The sequence below is a fragment of the Orbicella franksi genome, chromosome 1 (assembly GCF_964199315.1).
Source record: "Orbicella franksi chromosome 1, jaOrbFran1.1, whole genome shotgun sequence".
In the NCBI taxonomy this organism is placed as follows: Eukaryota; Metazoa; Cnidaria; class Anthozoa; order Scleractinia; family Merulinidae; genus Orbicella; species Orbicella franksi.
The window spans coordinates 24,754,871-24,774,888 of NC_138145.1; the positions used below are offsets into that span (position 1 = coordinate 24,754,871).

At 40.7% G+C, this 20,018-nt stretch overlaps 1 protein-coding gene across 1 annotated transcript; it reads right to left on the reverse strand.

The window, feature by feature from the left end:
* Positions 1 to 858: 858 nt before the first annotated feature.
* Positions 859 to 16,585, reverse strand: LOC145498113 (uncharacterized). Its single transcript, XM_081477991.1, has 4 exons — positions 16,276 to 16,585; positions 7,861 to 8,737; positions 6,853 to 7,372; positions 859 to 5,446 (listed from the first exon to the last, which is right to left on the reverse strand). The coding sequence occupies exons 1-4, from the start codon at positions 16,348 to 16,350 to the stop codon at positions 2,362 to 2,364; spliced, it is 4,557 nt and encodes a 1,518-aa protein (XP_081334117.1). The 5' UTR covers positions 16,351 to 16,585; the 3' UTR covers positions 859 to 2,361.
* Between the last annotated feature and the right edge of the window lie 3,433 nt (positions 16,586 to 20,018).

Consider the following 20,018-nt stretch of genomic DNA (forward strand, 5'->3'; position numbering starts at 1 on the left):
AAGGAGCTCAGTCATGGCATTGAGTTATTTTGGCCATGTAGTAAATTACCTTTAAATTGAAGGAAACATAGAAATAGTAGTTTACTAAGATAGAAAAACACCAAAGAGATAATAATAAACCATAAAGGAACAAGGATGGTTAAGGGTGAAGAAGATTAACTCGGATTACAAACGACGAACTTGAAAAACTTAGGACAACTTTTCAAGATGCGCGAACCGTGACGTTGCTCCTTTGAGTTTTGGCGACTCGTTTGTCCCATGGTACAAAATGACTGGTAACAGCCCTCCAAAGTTGAACATTTTCAAATACATCAAATAACCTAAATTACGCCAGTGAAAAAAGAAGTTACGTAGATAAGAAAGAATTGAGATAAGAAGCTATCTACATTAGTAAAATTTCCTTGGAACTCCTCGTTCTTGAAATATATTACTTTATGCTTTCCAGTCCCAATATGGTTACCAAAGTTTAATGGTTAATTTTTGCGGATATTATTTCAGGTTCTTATGATTATCCGAGATGAAAGGGCTGAATGACAGAAATGAATAAGAGATAAGTTACAAAATTGACCAAACCCTTGGTGACAAGTCATGGTTGTTTCATTACGTTCTCAATTGTTCAGTTTTGATCGTGATTTTCACAAGCTGATATTTCCCACCCATGTCCAATTTGAGTCGATTCGTTTCGGATAGTTGACGTTTCAAGTCGATTGTCCTTGTCTACAATTACCCCCTGAAAATTAGTACGTTAGTATTACAGGTAAAGGCAAAGTCTGTACACGAGCCAAGTGGCACATAAGGCCGGAGCTTATCCCGGTTTCTGTCGCATGAAGCGACTAGGAGTATTTCTACTCTCCCCCCCCCCCCCCCGGATGGGATGCTAGTCCATTGCAGAGTTACGGTACCAATTTTAACACCTGGGTGGAGAGAGGCACTGTGAGTAAATTGTCTTGTCCAAGAACACAACACGGTGTCCCTGGCCAGGGCTCGAACCCGGAACGCGCGATCCGGAGTCGGGCGCACTAACCATGAAGCCACCAGGCCTCCAAGTTAGCATTGTAGTAAAGACCTTATTTAACGTGGGCAGCACTAAAATACTCTGAAAATCTGTACGTCAGTCCATTTAAGAGGCGATGTCTTCCTTTTTCTTTTTTCGAGACACTGGGCGTTTTCCCGATATCTACAGGATGTAACTTCACAAATATCGATGTTCAAGGTTCCACAGATGTTCACCTGTCGTTAGTAAAATTAGTATTAAAAGATAGTTCATTTTTTCGATGATTTTTTAGTTTTTTGTAAATTTGTCTTTCGTATACCACCTACCTCTTGGAAACAAAGTGAATTAAAATTTTGGTGAAATAACAGGACAAGTAACATTACTCGAAATTCAAGATCTATGTCGCACTCATAAATTCCTTCTTTGGAGAAGAGTTGTCAGACGAAGAGCAGTCTGTAAGTGGTAACTAATTTTCTTTTCTTTTCCTATCACTGCGCCTATGACAATACACTGCAATAACGCAATTAGGCGGACACGTGGCCTAATTTCCTTTTAGATTATTTGGTTTACCAACCTGCGGCTGCTGATGGGAGAAAGCCCGAAAATGGAGACTCGGTGTTGTAACGAAAAGATGGATTATTGACATGGTTTGCACAGTGTTCTGCGCAGAAACGTTTTTTCTTTTTAGTGTCCAAACCAGTCCCTTTTTCGTGCATTTTCGTCCCCAGAGGCCGCGCTCCTTTTGGTCAGCAACAAGAATCGCGACCTCTGGAAAGGTCCAATTTTCTGAGCATGCGCAGGGTAATCGTTTCGTACTCTCAGCCAATCAGATTTGTCAGACTTGACTCTGAGCATGCGCAGACTGACGGGAAGTCCGTGAATGGCGGACTTCCGGTGTCGGACCTTACCAGAGGTCGCGATTCTTGGTGCTGACCAAAAGGAGCGCGCCCTCTGGGGACGAGAATGTTTTTTGCGCGAATCGACATGCCATAAAAAGTGAAAACATGTTGCACAACGGTCGGTTCTGCTTAACCCTTTCTGGGGGTTCGTAGAATTTTTTTCTGGCACCAGCAAAGGAGTCTTCCCAGGTTCTTAAAACCACGCAGAAACCATAAATTAGTAGGTAAAAACGGTATATGCTATAAGGAAGTTAAGATTTTTGTGCATCCCTAGGGGTATTCAGTGGTAAACACCTTATTGCATAAACTTTCAGTTTTGGGCGGAGTCTAAAACTACGATAACCTTATAGGGCGAAATGCTTACCATTCTCAAACTAAATAAATTGCAAAACCGTGAACGAACGTTTCCATTGCTCAACTAACCCGTTCATATAGTTCTAATACAAACAGAAGTGACCTTCTCTATTGTCAGCGATGTTCTTCCATGGACGGCCCCTGAGGCATCCAGGTTTCATCACTGTACCAGGAGCTTAAATCGCGCAGGTAGCTTCTGTAGAACCCGCGTTCCACGAACCATGAATCCCGTCCCTTCTTACGCTCGGTCTCACGCCCCTCTGCGCGTCGGGTGTACCACGGTATATTGTTTAACCGCTGAAATTCGCGATCGTCAGCTCGATCGAAAAACCATGAAGGGTCCAGAGGACCTTTATAGTGTTTGCGTTTTCGACCGCAGGGGAACTGGGAATCATGTTTGTCAACGCTTCGCTGGAACTCCCGATCTTCCGCCCGACGAACATACCATGGGGCAGACCGCTGTTGGGTGCGACCCTTGGCGCGTTCAAATACCCAGTCAGGGGGTGGAATGGACTCGCGTTTCTCTGGCTTATCTGAACTACATACTTTGTCCTGTACTTCGCTACGTTGCCTTCTCTTTCTCTTCTTTCCTTTTCTCGGGTGCCCCTGATGCACCTCGTCAGATAAAATTGGCCCTTGCGGGGTTACTGGCTTCCGTTTATTTTTCGGCATCCCGAATCTTCTCTCGTATCGTTCTTCGAGAGACAATCCGATATCGTTGGGTGGCGTCGGACCTTCCGATGATAATTTGTAACGAACGTTATGCGCTGTCGATGGGTGTTCGTACAAATTTTCAGAGGCCAATTGGCTATCTTCGGAACCGATCGGACCTTTCGGCGACTCTCTAGGTCGCTTTGCAGTATCATCGTTCTTATCCGACCAGTTCTGGTGGCTCCTCAATCTGTCATTGAGACGCTTTGGTTTGCTATCGGAACGCTGCCGTTTTCGACCCGACTTTTTCCTTTCGTCATTTAAACCGGCGCTAGAATCGTGGTCATCTGATTCTTCAGAGACTATGATAAAAGTCGTACTTTCTGCCGCTCCGTCGGAATCCCGATTCATTTTATCTTCGCGGTTTTGCTTCTCAATCCCCTTTAGCAGCATTTTCACAAAGTCAGCCCCAAACGTTAAGTTTGTAACGCCCATCAGGGATTTATCATCCGATATCTTCGCCACCTCCGTCTTACTAACGGCCATTTCCCTCTTTTCATTTTCTTTCAGTTCGCAGCCGCGTTTCTCCATTTTTGACATGATCTTTCTCATCTCTACTCTTCCATTTTCCCATTGGCTTCTTCCGGCCGTGTCCCCGCGATGGCTAGTTTGTTTACTTTCCTTTACCTCAGCAGAGTTTGTATCACGCCGTTCAAATTCTTCATCTTTCATATCACCCGCTTCCTCTCCATACGATTCAGATTTGGCAGCCCTTCCACTGATAGCGTTTAAAATAGGTCTTATCAAAGTTCCTGACCAGTAAATCTGTTGTCGCTCTATTGCAGCTTTGTGTACTTCAGACAGCCACCTTTTAACATTTTCTAACTGCTGCCTAAACGACTCTCTCGGGTCACTTTTCTTCTCTTTTTTCTCAGAATCTCTCTCATGTACGACTGATTCATCTTGTTTCAAGTTATTGTCCGTTTTCTTCCATTCATCCCTTGTCACTGTATCGTCTCCGTATTCTCCCTTCCTATTACGTTTTTCTTTCTCATACTTCGCTTGTTCTCGAACAACAGATTCATATTCTCTCTTTCGCCGCATCTCTCTTTCAACTTTTTCTAGTTTTTTCCTCTCTTTTTCTTTCCTTTTCGCCTGTTTCGCCTTTCTTTTTTCTTGCTCTTGCCTCTTTATTTTACGCAGTTTCTTAAACCATTTTTTATACTTCTTTTTTGTGGCTTTTTGTAAAGATTTTAATTCTTTCCTCTGATGTCTTAACTTGTTCTTCTCCTTAAAAATTTCATTTCTTAGCCGCTCCACTTCTTTTCTCTTCTGAGCATCCAAAGCTTTTTCTCTGACCTTCAGATTTTCCCTCTCTTTGGCTAACAATTTTTTCACCTTCTCATTTAGCTGAGCTTTCTGTCTTTTAAACTTTTGCTTTTCTTCTCTCAATGTCGCCAAGAAATTCTTAAGTTTTTCCGTATTCTTCTTATGGTGTTCTCTTTCGAGGTAAATCTTCTTCCTCTCTCGTTTTAACTTTTTCCATGAACGTCGCAACTTCTTCTTCTCCTCCTTTACGCGAAGCTTTTCTCGCCGTAACTCTGACAAGAGACGCTTTAACACTTTACGGCGCGATTCAGCTTCTCTCTGCTTCTTTTTCCACTCGCGCCGTTGGATTCTCTGTTTACGTATCTCTTCTCCTCGGAGCTTGGATAAATTTCTCAGTTTCTGTTTCTCCTTGGTCAGGAACCGCCCATCGCCAGTGGTTTCTTGTTTCTCGCTTCGCCTTTCTGGTCCATATTTTTGGACAACGGTCTCTTTCCCGCATTTTCTCAGCGCAAGTTCTTTGTAAGACTCGATGCGCTGACAGACGCCCTTTGCATTTTCAGGAGCGATGAACAGATGTGTTAACCCCCGGAAGATTTGAAGCGCTTGGGGGTACACTTTCATATTGTCATCTCTTTTCAAATTTGTCTTGGCACCTGTTTTCCCATGAATTCGTCGCCATCTGATGCTAGAAGAAAATACCCCGTTTGGAAATAGTGGATTTTCAAAGGGTACCCCTTCTTTGAAATCTGCCGATCTCGTCTCGAAGATTTCTTCAGAATTCTTTTCACTGTAACTCTCTCCGCTATGTTCGCCAAACGACTGTATCTTTATGGCTGCCCTACGTTCGGGAACGGCCTTCGCTGACAAAGGAGGGAGCATCATTGAATAAATTTGTCCAAAGAAATTAGTCAAATCTTTTCTTTCGGGGTCCCCAGATGCGCACCTCTCGCTTTTTGAAGAGCTTTCTTGCACACGTCCCTTCATCTGAGAGTCTTTAGTCCACCGATCTTTGAAGTTCAACCATATACTGTTACCAGTGTGCACAGTCTCACTTTCCGCCTTACTCACCTCCGGGTCTTGAACAGCAGGGATCTCAGCAAGCTCTTTCTTTGCTAGAGTTTCGTAGAGCTCCGTTGAATCTGTCACCATCTGACTATGGTTTACACCCGGATTTCCCTCTTCGCCTTTTTTCCAGCGATGCAGGAAATCCCTCCATTGCCTGCCATACAATACAAAGCAAAAGAATTTTCCTCATTCAGCAAATGCGTGTAATTGCCTTCTTGTATAAGCACTTTCTGATAACTGTCGGAAGCTTTTACCTTATTGTGTTCTTTGACAAGATTTTCGCTCTCTATAACAGGGACACAAATAAGTACTTAAAAAATGATGAGTAGAAAACCCCACAAGAACCTAACGACTGATCCAAGGACAGTTACCTGCAACGGTCCCTCAGGGAAATTGCAGATAAAAATAAAGGGGATAGTAGACATACAGTACCTATTTAGAGGTTGATATCACTTGAGATACTTATCTAAAATCAAAAATGACTGCCATTATTGTGGTACCTTTTGGGATATTTCAGGCCAAAAAATGACAGTACAAGTTAATTTGCTGCTTTGGTACTGGTACCTCTCAAAGGTCAACATGACTCGGATCCTCACATACAAAACAAGATTCTGGTACCTTTAAGGGATTCTTTTCCATTTTCCAATGAGTACCCCCTAAAACTGTTATAGGCAAGTCCCACAGGCCCTGGTGGTTCCCAAATGCTTTAAATACACTAATTTATTACATGGCAAGGTAGTCTTGAGGTAAACCTGAGCATTGTGATTGCTGCTTTCCTGGTAGGGATTTTGCCATACTGACCATTTTCATAGAAACAGTTTAATATGAGTGTGCATTTTTTGTTTTTGAAAGCTTCCAAATTCAACTAAACTACTTCCTGGCCAAGCTTGGTTGAGCCATACTTAGTTCTTATTAACCGAGCAGGAGGTCTGTATAGGAAAATCTTGACCAAGGTCGTACACATGACCAAGGTTAAGATTCTCCCATACAGACCAACTAAGCTCAGTTAATATGATGTTTATTATGGCAAACAAGAACAATTTCTAAATTCGTAACTGGTTTGAACTAGCTGACATTTTGCTTGTGAATGGCAATGAGCCGAACGTAATTCTGCCAAAGTTTGCTCGTCCTCTATACTTTTTTCCTCATCAGGGTTTTTGGCACTTCCATATATAAATATGGTTAGAAGAAACTAGTTAATATTTTTGAATTTCAGTTTGCAACTTTTCACCGCAAAATGTAACCGGTCTAGATGCTGGTCTAGATGGGAAAATCTAGACCGCTTACAATATCGATTTCAGCCAATCAAATTTGTGAATTCGGTAGTTCCCAGTCCTTGTGAGACACAGCCATATAATAATAGTGAATATTGACCCTCGGTCATTTTTGTATGAACTGAGCACAGCGAAGTCTGTACTGCCATGACCTCAGCCCAACATTCCCCAGTAGAGCCTTTGTGTTCGTGTCTCACTTTAGTAAGAGGTTCATATTTTTTGGATTGAGGAGAAAATAAGCAAATGAAACCAAACAAAGCATTAAGCATCAGTGAGCTACACTCACATGTCAAACTTGGTGCCAACAGCAACAGCTCGTCTTAGCTTTGTGTTCTTGTTCGTCTGACGCCATAAGTCAGCGATTTGCTTTTCTTGCCGGTACAACTTCTCCATGTCGTGAAGCTGCTCCTGCAAGGCTTTGCTCCATTCACTTCCTTCTTTACTCGACCTTTCTTCTTCATATTTCAGTCGCCAGTACCATGACATAACTTTGGCCATACGCAAGCGCTGTTTCGTGCTTTCATGCAATCCCATGAGCTTGAAGTGTTTTAGCTGGAGTTTTTCATGCAATGCTTTTGTGTCAAACAGATCTTCCATTTCAGTTTCAGGCTCTTGATCTTGTGGAGCTTCAAGACGACCTTCTAATTTCCACAATGCCAGCTGATCCAGGAAATCACGTGACACTTCACCCAAGGGCTCCATTGGATCAGAAGTGAGTAGAAGAGAAGATGTCGATGTCTTGGGCCCAGGTCTCTTAATGCTTCCAGGGACTTCCAAGGCTTGGTTACTAACATATACACTGAGCCCTGTCAACCAATGATATGCGACGTAATCAGTGTTAAATTCAATAAATCTTGAACAAAGTATCAGAAAAAGCTGGAGGCAAAAGAGAAGAATTCCTGTATTCTCTGGTTTTAGGTATTACAGTTAACAGTTGGTTTATTTGGGCATAAATGTTTAAAACACGAAATGGCAAAATGACGAAATGGCACTACGAGTAAGAGTCACAGTGGGATACAGGAGTTGGTAAGGGTTACTTTACAACTATTGAGAGCTAATCACTGTCAAGTCAGTGATATTTAGGCTAACCTGCAGTGCCTTTTTGCCATTTTGCATTTTAAACATGCCCAGTTTATTTATTGATAACAACTTAGTGGGCAACAACATGTGATAAAGTAAACATCACCACACATTGACATACAAATTAAGGTAACAAAAGCAATCAAACAAAGACTACACGCATAACATTAACAATATTACATTTAATGAACACAACAATGGCAGTTGTTCCTACCATAGCCAATGCTAAATCCCAGAGCTGTTGTCACACCAAGAACAACAAACAAGGTTGGGATATCTACATGGAATGCACTGGCATCATCTCTGCTTTCTGCAATAAGATGATCATCTACTTCTTCCACTTTCTCTAGGTCCTGATCTCTCTCTTTGTCTTCGTCACTGACTTCAGACACATCTGTTACATCTGAGCAATCTTCTTCACGGACAACATCTTCATCTACATCACTTGGACTGAACAGATCACTGTCAAATGAGAACACACTGCAAGTAGACTCCACCATTTCTTGCAATGGGTCTGTTTTATGACTTAGGTCAACAAACTCTTGGCTTTCTTCCTCATCTTCAGGTATAGGCTCAATGGCATTATCTTCTTCTGAGCTGTTTGAGTCATTGCTGAACAGGAAAGAACCACTTTCTGAGAGCTGCGGCAACTCCCGCCAATTATCAGCGCTACTGTCTGAGGAAACAGTAGAGGACACCAGACTTTGCTGACTTTGTTGGTCACATGTAGAAGGCACTGGGTTTTCTGTGGTCATATCTCCAGTGGGAGAAACATCCTGGTCCAAACAAAAGTGATTTGAAATGATCATAATTCCATCTTCTGCAGCACACTGGCATGAGCTCTGGTGAACTGCCTCCAACTCATCTTCAGTCTCAGACTCCAGGTGATGTGGAAGATCATTTTCACCTTGAGTAGTTCTTAATGTTGCCTGGATGCTCTCTGCCTCTAATGGTGGATCACACTGAAATCCACTAAGAACCTCAAACTCTGCCTCACCCTCACTGTCATCTTTGGTGGGTGAATGCAAAGTGGAAACTACACTATCCTCTCCTGATGGTGACTTTGAATAAGACACAGAATTCTTCCTTGGCTGGAAAAAAAAAAAAGTCAATCAATCTCTTCACTGTCATTCTCATTAGTTAACTGCCATTCTGTTCAGTTGTAGAACCTGGCTTGTACAATACAACCATTAAAGTGTGACAACTTGAACTGGCCACTTGGAACGTTAAGAATGGCTGACTGTTAGGATCGAGAAACGCCGGTCAACGTCCCATTTGACAAATCGCTCATATTTTGCCCAAAGATACCCTTAGGTGACCTAATTCTAAAAATCATATTTAGAGGTTCCAGCGAATTTTTATTTTTCAGAAATTCGCGAAAATTTGAAAGCGCGGTCAAAGTGCGGTTTTTCGTGTAATAAAATGACCGAAATAAGGTGCGAGGACGAAGCGCTGCTTAAGTCTTAAAATAAACTCAATTGACTTCAAACTTCACACAAATGTGGAACAACCACTCTAATTTATTCCCCGCTTTAAACTAATCTCAGATATGTTGATATAGTGGTTTTCCGAACCATTTTAAAAACAGCTATGAAGCGTGTGAAAAATAACGGCAAAATATAGGTCATGTTTAACAGCATAAAAATGCATCTGGTACCTCACTTTCCGATTATTTTACTTTACAGCCTTAAAATATCATTATTAACGATATACCATGCCAAGTTTCATGCTCGAACTCGCAGTATTTCCCTTTGTGAAAAACGAAAATCTATGTCAATGTATTGGACGCAAATAACACAATAATTATGCACGAACCAGAGACAAATCAATTTCAATGGCGACAGTAAAAGGCTATCATTAATTAGAATCCCGTCAATTCACTGCTATCAGTAGAAACATAATGTCCACGGCATAAAAACTGTTTTCAGACGTTTTAGAACCATTGCGCGTTAACTTTGTTTAATTTCGTGTCCGCCGTCATGTCTAGTTTGTCATCGCGTGTATTTCGTTAATGTCAACAACACGTGAATGGTTGTCATAACAAACGCAAGAGATTTCCTGGAACCTTAATGTTTTCGATTCACCAAAACGCTTTAAGTTCGTTAAGACACAATAATGGGTCAACTTGGAGTGCTTTTTAGCATCAAGGACGTTAAAGGACTGTAAATTAATCGAGTTGAAATATCTTGAAGCGAATCAAAGTCGCGCCCTTATTCTAATTTCGTAAACAGCCGATCTCCGTTCAAGTTCAAGAAGTCGAGAGGTTAGTCCGGCAATGTATTACCGGTACAACAACAAAATCAAACCGAGGTCATCAAAAGTGTAAGTTTAAAAGTGTAGTGGCAAGTTCCAAATAAATTTCGCCTATATAAATTGGAAACAAGATGTGAAACGGTCGGACCCGAAACAAATAAACAAAATATTAATACGACTAATTTAACCCGAAAATGTTACAGAAAACATACCTAAAAGCCGTCGATTCCCCTCGATACCATTCCGCATTGCCTTAAAGAGCCCAAGCTTTCTGCTGTAAGAATCAGGGGCCTCATGAATCTGTATTTATTGTATCGGCAACCATGCTGCGTGGCTGATATCCGAGACTCAGTAAAAGTTGTCACACAACCGTACGACAGCCCAGTCACGCTTTCACTGCTCTTGCACAAATGTTCAACATTTCGCAATTTACATAAACGGACTACAAGTTTAAAGTAGTGACAGTAGATTGCAATGCGCTTGTTAAAGCTGTCCTATCGAGGAACAATTATTTCTTGTTTTTGAATGGCTCTTAGTTGTAGCTGCAGTCGGGGAGAGGGGAGAGGGTATTCCCGGAAATTTCGGATATCTGTATGCCGTGGAAGATTAAGTGGTCTCCAGCTTTTAACGCCAACACTGAAACACTAGATGATTCTCGAAGTATCACAGGGGCCACTAAGCTAAATAATTTTGAGTGTAGCTCCGCTGAGTCAATTAACCGTTGGCGCGGATATTGCATTGACCGTGGACAGGTGGAAAAACAGTTAAACCGGACAAGCCTGTTGCACATTGTAATTTAGCGTTGTCCAACACGCAGTCGGTCTGGTTGTAATGTTAATCGTATTTGAGAGAATCTCAAGTTTTCTTTCGACACATACTGGGGTGACATACTGCTAGATGGGCGTGGCCGGGAGCCACGAGTCAAGTCAGTCAATTTGCCATGCTTAACCGAGAAGAGTGATAGTGAGCCATTAGTGGAAGGACTGCAGATTGGTCCTACGCTTTACCCTAATAGGCCTCTGTGTTATTCTAATGAACTGATGCTGAGCTCGCTCGCTCGAGGGGGTGGTGAGATGAGAGACCCTGGGAACGAGGTCGAGACGATTCGGCCGTTAGTTTTTCCTCTTAAGTGTCTTCCTCCTCTACTCCCTCCCCTTCTCTACAAAAATTTAACGATCCTGCCCCCTCCCCCCCCCCCGTAAGGGGTGTTTGCTAAATACCGAAGAAGCCAAACACCGGCAGTTCCTAAGAATACTTCCGCCAAATGCAGTTGTTAGTAAAATACTTCAGAAGCGCCGAGTTTGGAGCTTTTCCGCGCACGAGTGGGAGAAGAATATCTAGTCCCATGTCTTCGCACCCGCACGGTAGCATAGACAGTTTCAGGTTCTTTAGGTCACCCTCCATCGCCAAGGCACAGGAGCCTTGCTGGTCGTGTACCAAAGGATGCTGGAGCTGGATTATTTCTACAACTTCCTTTGCCTGACTAAAATTTCTCTCCTCTTCAGATGCCTGAAGATGCATCTCATCAGGATCACTTTGGCGCATTGCGGCACTTAGGTGAGAGAAAAACTAGCACCTGAAAAAGACGAATATTATAAGGATCCCGGGCACTGCGCATTTCCGCGCCACCAGTTCGGCGTCAACCTTTCGGATTGTCGTTTGACCAACGCGGAATTTTGCTGCTTGTCACTGACTGCCCTGAGAGCCCAAATCTTTTTTAAAACAACGAGGGCTTCCTGGTGAGGGCTTCCCCTCTAGCAGTATGTCACCCCAGTATGTGTCGAAAGAAAACTTGAGATTCTCTCAAATACGATTAACATTACAACCAGACCGACTGCGTGTTGGACAACGCTAAATTACAATGTGCAACAGGCTTGTCCGGTTTAACTGTTTTTCCACCTGTCCACGGTCAATGCGATATCCGCGCCAACGGTTAATTGACTCAGCGGAGCTACACTCAAAATTATTTAGCTTAGTGGCCCCTGTGATACTTCGAGAATCATCTAGTGTTTCAGTGTTGGCGTTAAAAGCTGGAGACCACTTAATCTTCCACGGCATACAGATATCCGAAATTTCCGGGAATACCCTCTCCTCCTCTCCCCGGCTGTAGCTACAACTAAGAGCCATTCAAAAACAAGAAATAATTGTTCCTCGATAGGACAGCTTTAACAAGCGCATTGCAATCTACTGTCACTACTTTAAACTTGTAGTCCGTTTATGTAAATTGCGAAATGTTGAACATTTGCACAAGAGCAGTGAAAGCGTGACTGGGCTGCTCGTACGGTTGTGTGACAACTTTTACTGAGTCTCGAATATCAGCCACGCAGCATGGTTGCCGATATAATAAATACAGATTCATGAGGCCCCTGATTCTTACAGCAGAAAGCTTGGGCTCTTTAAGGCAATGCGGAGTGGTATCGAGGGGAATCGACGGCTTTTAGGTATGTTTTCTGTAACATTTTCGGGTTAAATTAGTCGTATTAATATTTTGTTTATTTGTTTCGGGTCCGACCGTTTCACATCTTGTTTCCAATTTATATAGGCGAAATTTATTTGGAACTTGCCACTACACTTTTAAACTTACACTTTTGATGACCTCGGTTTGATTTTGTTGTTGTACCGGTAATACATTGCCGGACTAACCTCTCGACTTCTTGAACTTGAACGGAGATCGGCTGTTTACGAAATTAGAATAAGGGCGCGACTTTGATTCGCTTCAAGATATTTCAACTCGATTAATTTACAGTCCTTTAACGTCCTCGATGCTAAAAAGCACTCCAAGTTGACCCATTATTGTGTCTTAACGAACTTAAAGCGTTTTGGTGAATCGAAAACATTAAGGTTCCAGGAAATCTCTTGCGTTTGTTATGACAACCATTCACGTGTTGTTGACATTAACGAAATACACGCGATGACAAACTAGACATGACGGCGGACACGAAATTAAACAAAGTTAACGCGCAATGGTTCTAAAACGTCTGAAAACAGTTTTTATGCCGTGGACATTATGTTTCTACTGATAGCAGTGAATTGACGGGATTCTAATTAATGATAGCCTTTTACTGTCGCCATTGAAATTGATTTGTCTCTGGTTCGTGCATAATTATTGTGTTATTTGCGCCCAATACATTGACATAGATTTTCGTTTTTCACAAAGGGAAATACTGCGAGTTCGAGCATGAAACTTGGCATGGTATATCGTTAATAATGATATTTTAAGGCTGTAAAGTAAAATAATCGGAAAGTGAGGTACCAGATGCATTTTTATGCTGTTAAACATGACCTATATTTTGCCGTTATTTTTCACACGCTTCATAGCTGTTTTTAAAATGGTTCGGAAAACCACTACATCAACATATCTGAGATTAGTTTAAAGCGAGGAATAAATTAGAGTGGTTGTTCCACATTTGTGTGAAGTTTGAAGTCAATTGAGTTTATTTTAAGACTTAAGCAGCGCTTCGTCCTCGCACCTTATTTCGGTCATTTTATTACACGAAAAACCGCACTTTGACCGCGCTTTCAAATTTTCGCGAATTTCTGAAAAATAAAAATTCGCTGGAACCTCTAAATATGATTTTTAGAATTAGGTCACCTAAGGGTATCTTTGGGCAAAATATGAGCGATTTGTCAAATGGGACGTTGACCGGCGTTTCTCGATCCTAACTGAGTCAGCCATTCTTAACTAATCATTACTAACAACGAGAGAGAATAAGTGAAGGGGAACTGTTAATAACTGCCTATCTCTCACGCCAAATGTAAAATATCATAAAGCTCTTCTCTTCCCCACAAAATAACCCTACAAGTTGATTACCACCCCACCCCCCCAATCTTGAACAAAATTACCCTGTTAATAAAATGTACAATGTGTTCCAGAAAATATCCATTCCCACATCACAGGAAATTCTGGAGGGGAGGGGATTTTCCATTCCAGGGGGCTTCACAGTACTCTCCCCACCCCCTGAAATTTCCATGATTTTTCTACTTGGGCCCCCCTTCCCTGTGGGGAATTTTTAAGTTGCCCTGTCAACTGCCCTGTCACGAATTCTCTGAGACACTGAAGAACTCACAATTTCACCTTTTAACCAAATATATTCTTGCTGTGATTGTAGCTGATTACATGCTCGATTTTCAATCGACTCACACGCGCCGGAAAAGCGATGATCACAACTTGAAATCCAACCCAAAGTTATTTTAAGCCTGTTCTCGAACATTCTAGGATGTTCTACACAATAAACATCTGATATCCTAAGTAAGATGTAACACTCGTTGTCCTCAATCACAACAAAACATGTCCTAATAAATCAACATAAGGATCAATAAGTCTTCGAATCAACAGTCCATCATCAAAATAAAAGAAAACGAATAAACTTGCAAGCTCATAAAGCTAGAGTGAGCGTGTAAGTCCCTAAAATGTCACGCAATATCACAAGTTTTCCACAACCCCTTGGAAATTCCGTATCCACAACAAACAAGACTTAACTAATTAATTGTAACAAAACTTAACCGCAGCTGTTTATAGTTACATTGTAGACAAAGACTTACTTTTTCATGGTAGACTGCAGACGTGGCGCATTCCTTCATGTCATGTTAAAATGTTTGAACCAGTGTTTAAACTAATGAACAACTGACTTTTTCTTCATTAAAGGACGTTTTCATATAAGAATCTTGGAACGTACATAAAGCTCTTTCAAACAACCGAATTGAAGTTTTAATTTAAGCATGGTCAAAACAACATATCAAATTACTTTACACATGCAGTAAAGTCGTCATGCAATATTTTTTTCAAAATAGCTGTTTCCCAAATGTCGCTTTATTTTTTCTTTCACCAATTGAAAGGAATACATCAATTAAATCATACGCTTTGTCACTGTAGTTTGTAAATGATAGGAAATTCATTTTATGCCTTAGCTTTTTTAGCCTGTGTCACAGCCGCAGAAAAAAATCATTTTTTTTCTGTGGGAGAGGCAGCTGTGACACAGACTACGTTTTTTGAATTGTCATACATTTCATACGTGAAACATGCATTGTTCAGTTGGTCTATACATGACCGAATGAAATCTCAGCTACCGCTTCAATTACAATGCTCCTCGCTGTCCACGTTTACATATAGTTCAAGACAAATGGCTTTGAATCAACTTTGCTCACTTAAAGCAAACTACTGTATTAACTACATTGATAACAATGAAAAATATGTGATAACCTCATTATGGCAAGTCCGAAATGGGGAGTAATTTTGTACGAGTATCAAACGAAATAAACAAAGTACAATCGCATTTGATTGACGGCATGATTAAAGCTGGAAAAAGCATCTGAGCTGCATTTAAGCTAAATACAGCACAATCTTCGAAGTATAAAATATCATCAACTTCATTGTTCACGTATTCCTGCACCTCTTCATTGGCATTTTGTTCAACTTGACATCTAACAAACACAATATTCTGGATTGCTGTCTTTCGTACGACGCATTTCAGACCCACTGGAAAGAAAACTTCTTGAGTTGCCCCCTTCCCCTTCAGAAATTTACCTCTTTCAGACCCCCTACCCCTCGGAATTTCCGTGACCCTCCATAGGGGGGGGGGGGGGTATGGATATTTTCTGGAACTACACAATTATAATTTTTGCACAGAACTTGTAAAGACCTTAAAATTATTTCATCTGTCCATAATTATTTTTACCAGCTGCCAACCCAAAGTGCTCTCAATATTTGGTGTCCCTTTTTCACCCTTTATAAAGTTTGATCCAGTATTAAAGAAAATTCAGTTACAGTGCCTCCATAGCTAGTCAAAATAATTATTTGTACTTGCCACTCAAACTAATAATTGTGTATTTTAAAAATATACAAATACGTATTAAAAACTGCAAAAAGGAGGAATATCTGACAAGTGCAGTGTTCTCTTTCCTCTCGTAAGCCAATGCTTATGACCGACCTTATGTAATTACAGGTGATGTTGTTACATTGTTTTGATCACGTGAGTACTGTTTACAAGCGAAAAAAAAACTACAAGTTCGAAAATGTAAATTTTTCAGCACTTGGGCACGTTTTGTAAACAAACCATTGAATCGTCGACCTAACTAACTAGAAATATTACCAATGTGCAAAAGAATTTCTTACAGAGCGCTTTTGCGTTGCCAATACGTAAGAAAAGTTCATGTCCTCCAGCGCTAAAAGGCGAGAGGTCGACAGCGGTGTAAAATCCCGGAGCCAAATATAAATATTGGGTTGTAACGTCCTCTCGTCTGTAAAACCCCACCTTAAACCGCTTACATAAATTCATCTAAGAGGAAAGAACAAAATCCTCCGGGCAATATTCATTGCTCCTTAAAGAACCCTTGGAAAATCAGAACATTGCCGGCGTTGGAAAAGCGAAAGACTTACCTCTATGTCAATTTGTCCATCCTTGTCGACCAAAGTCCAACCGTTTTCAAAATCGTCTGTTCCAGTAGAAGCCATTATTTGCAAAAAAATCTTCACATTTTCATGGACGAATAAAAATTGGTGACTGGTCTTTTCGCCGTTGAGGAATAAGCGAGGTTTCAAGCCACAAATCTTTCGCTTGCCGATGTTTTGGTTCTGGGCAACAGTGCGTTCAATGTTGTCATTCCGAGAGATAGTCACGTGACAATGGTAAGCCAATCAAGTGATTCGCATGTTATTTTTGCCACGAACTTGCCCGCCCCTTATGAAAGCTAACCAATCAGCGAAGAACAAAACGTAAACACAAGTTTCACAGCAAGAGGTTACGCGGTGTAAAATGATGCAATCATTGCTTTACAAACCTTAAAAAGGTGTGTTCGGTTATTGCCACGTATATTCTCCTTGCGAGTTCCACATCACGACCTCTAAAAGGGGACGAAATGTCAACTAATGCAGCCCGGTTCATCATCCCTACTTTTGTTCATTAAAAATGTACAAAATCGACATGGTTTCGCCTGCGGATTGGGTGTGAATACTTTGCATATTTTTCGCAAAATACAAAAACCTGCAGGAAAAACGCTGGAATTTTGCCACCGTTGCACACGCGCAACTGTCAAAATTCGCTCTAAAAATGATTCCTTGGCGTCCCAACGTTTCAGACAGCGATTAGTTAAGCTGTTTAAGTTGACATTAATGATGACATGAATACTAATCATTATTGCCTTGGCGAAGAAAGCCAAACACAAACCGCTAAATGAATAATTTAAGGTGACAGGGGTGACAAACAGTCCTTTAAAAAATATATGTCTCGCAGAATATTACTAAATGTCACAGGTTCCTGTCTCACATGTTTTTATGATGCCTTCATGGGGTCTTGGTTTCTTTGATGGAAAGTCTTCACCCTGGTCCCAAAGACTTTTTCCCTCTCACTACTACTGAAATGATAAAGCATCATGTTTTGGCTGCTTTTTGGCTCACATGTAACTGAGAAATATGAAATATAAAACCTTTGGAACCAGAGTAGAAAGTCTCTGGCTCGCAGGAAAAAAAAACTCTTACCACCTTGCAAAGCTCTGAATTCACCATTTGTCTTCTCCCATCTTTTTCAAATACTGTGCGCTATTTCCAAAATTATCCAACATTGATTGGATTAGGCAGCCAATCTTTAAAGTTATCCAGACTGCTGGCAAGTCTGTTTTTCTCTCGGAAATAATTATCAGGCAAGGATAATATGGTGAGACATTTCAGGCTAGAAGGGATTGGGTCAAGACGTGATGGGTGTGGCACTCGCAAGAAAACTCTCATCTCGCACCAACCCCTATTTGTCAATACCACCCTTTTGCATTTGTCTCACCCTCAGAAAAAAGATTGGCAGCCAGCAGTCTAAAATTTATCATACACAAATTATTTTAACAAGGAGCAGACATGTAGGTTGACTAAATGACCTTGCCAAATTATAATTATTTGGCAAGGTCATTTAGTCAACCTATAATTATACAAGGGTGAGGACCAGACTATGTTCCCTTACAGTTTTCTAGCCTGCAATAGCAGGCAGTTTTATCATGATTTGTTTCATCAGCCACTGAACCAAGCAACAGTGATCATAATAAAACCATGCAGTGACCTTTTCAGGGTGCAAGTGTCTGCACAGTCATTCTTGTATCATGTTTTTACTTTTTGCTGTACATACAATTCAAAGTATTGCCACAACTCTAAGGCCAAACCTGATCAAACCAAAATAGAAGATATTCACTCTTTGTCTTAAAAATATCAAAGGCACAAATAACTAGCCTGTGAAAACAGCCGTCCTTCTTTAATCCCGCCTCAAGTGGCATTTTGCAAAACGCCACCCAGCACAGGAGCAAACAAGGATGGCTGTTTTCACAGGCTAACCAACAAGATAACCCTATAGGGACACAATGGTAACCTTCCTTTGCAGAAATCTTTTGCATTCATCACATTCCTGGAACACTTCCAGTTACAAGCTAAAACTGTTACCCTTTCAACTTTCTCAATTGCCAAGCATTTCTTTTGATGTAAGTTATAAGAATTTTGTGGTATATCAAGAACCTATCGCACTGATAGATGAGTCATAAGCTTTGTAATACAAACAACTTGAAGTATAAAAATACCAAAATGGAACAAAGCAAGGTGCTTCAATTTTCTGGCAAACCAATGACCCTATAATAGAGTGGTTTTCAATTGAGTGTTGAAAGTAATCAGGCAATTACTTTGGTTTTGGTTTTGGTTTTACTATGTTGAGATTGACTGAGTAGTCTAATTGGTAAGCAATCTGTTGGTTTGGTTTTGGTTTTGGGTATACGAAACTCAATTGGAGACCACTCTAATACTAATTTTCTATTAAACATAACAGTTTCCATCTGACTTTTCCATTGATAACCTCAAATCAAATAACCATTTCCATCATCTAGTAAAATATTTGACAAAATGGAAGCATTAGCCCTCAAAATACCCATTAGCCATTTAAGGATGGTGCCTACTAAATACAAAGGTTTTTGTGCCAGGTTAGGACCACACGGAAAAAGTAGATCTTTGCAAGGGCCATTGGAATCCACAAAGAAAAATTGGGGTAGCCACACATTTTTTCGAGATAATTAGTGTTGAATCTCAACAAAAATGCTGACATCAGCATTTTCTGAAAAAAAGGAAAGGATATTTCTTCACAGATTTCCTTCGAATTCTCCTTTACAAACAGAAAAGCAAACACATTTATAAAGATCTTAAAACTCCATGGTAAATGGTAACATAAAAACCATTTTTGCAACAGGGCTTTTAGCATCTCTGACAGCCTTCCTCTGGTTCAGCCAAAATACAGTCTAAATACCTTTTGCTCACAACCAGAAACTAATCACGTGTTCAATAGGCTTGCCACTTCTATTTCATTACTTAAAATGTGGAGGTAACCATCCGTTTTTTTAAATTATTGATCTTTTTTGAAAACTTTTATGGCATCATTACATTTTTTCCTGTCACCTCCCCAGTAAGTAAAACATTTGTTTTGCTTGCGCACTATGCCATCTGCAGGTACTTGTTTACAGTTGGATTTCAGTATAATTTTCGCCAGATAACAGCTAGTTTTTCAGCTGGAAGACGTTAACAGTGAGTGGTTACTGATACACTGCTATTTTGGTGTTTCTGGTTTAAGTACGGGTTCATTAAAGTGCCCATAATGTCAAAACTTTTTTTTCGCTCATCTAATTCTACATTTCACCTAATGAGCTTCTGCAAAAAAATTTTTCAATTTGGATAAAACACAATTTTTTTACGAATCTTTACAAAGTTCAAAATTCTATTTTCTTGCGGTCGACTCCTGCCGCTGATCACAAGAATAACGTGCTGAAAATGGCCATGAGACTGATGCCCGTGACGTAGGTTCAGGAACCTACGATGAAGACTGATGCTGTTTTCTGGATCATTATTGTTGTTGTAAAGAGCGGCAACGCACCTTTCCAGCATTTTCAACTAAATGTAGACAACTCTGAAGCAAAATTTCCACTTGTTTTCTAGTCAGATAAGTCATGACCCAAATCACGTGTTCCTGAACCTACGTCACGACTCACTTCAAACCAAGAAAGACTGGTGCGAATGGTGGACTAAAATGGTGGCAAATTTGAACATCTTTAAAAACTTATAAAAAACTTGCATTTTATCCAAATTGAAAATTTTTTTCACAGAAGTTCATT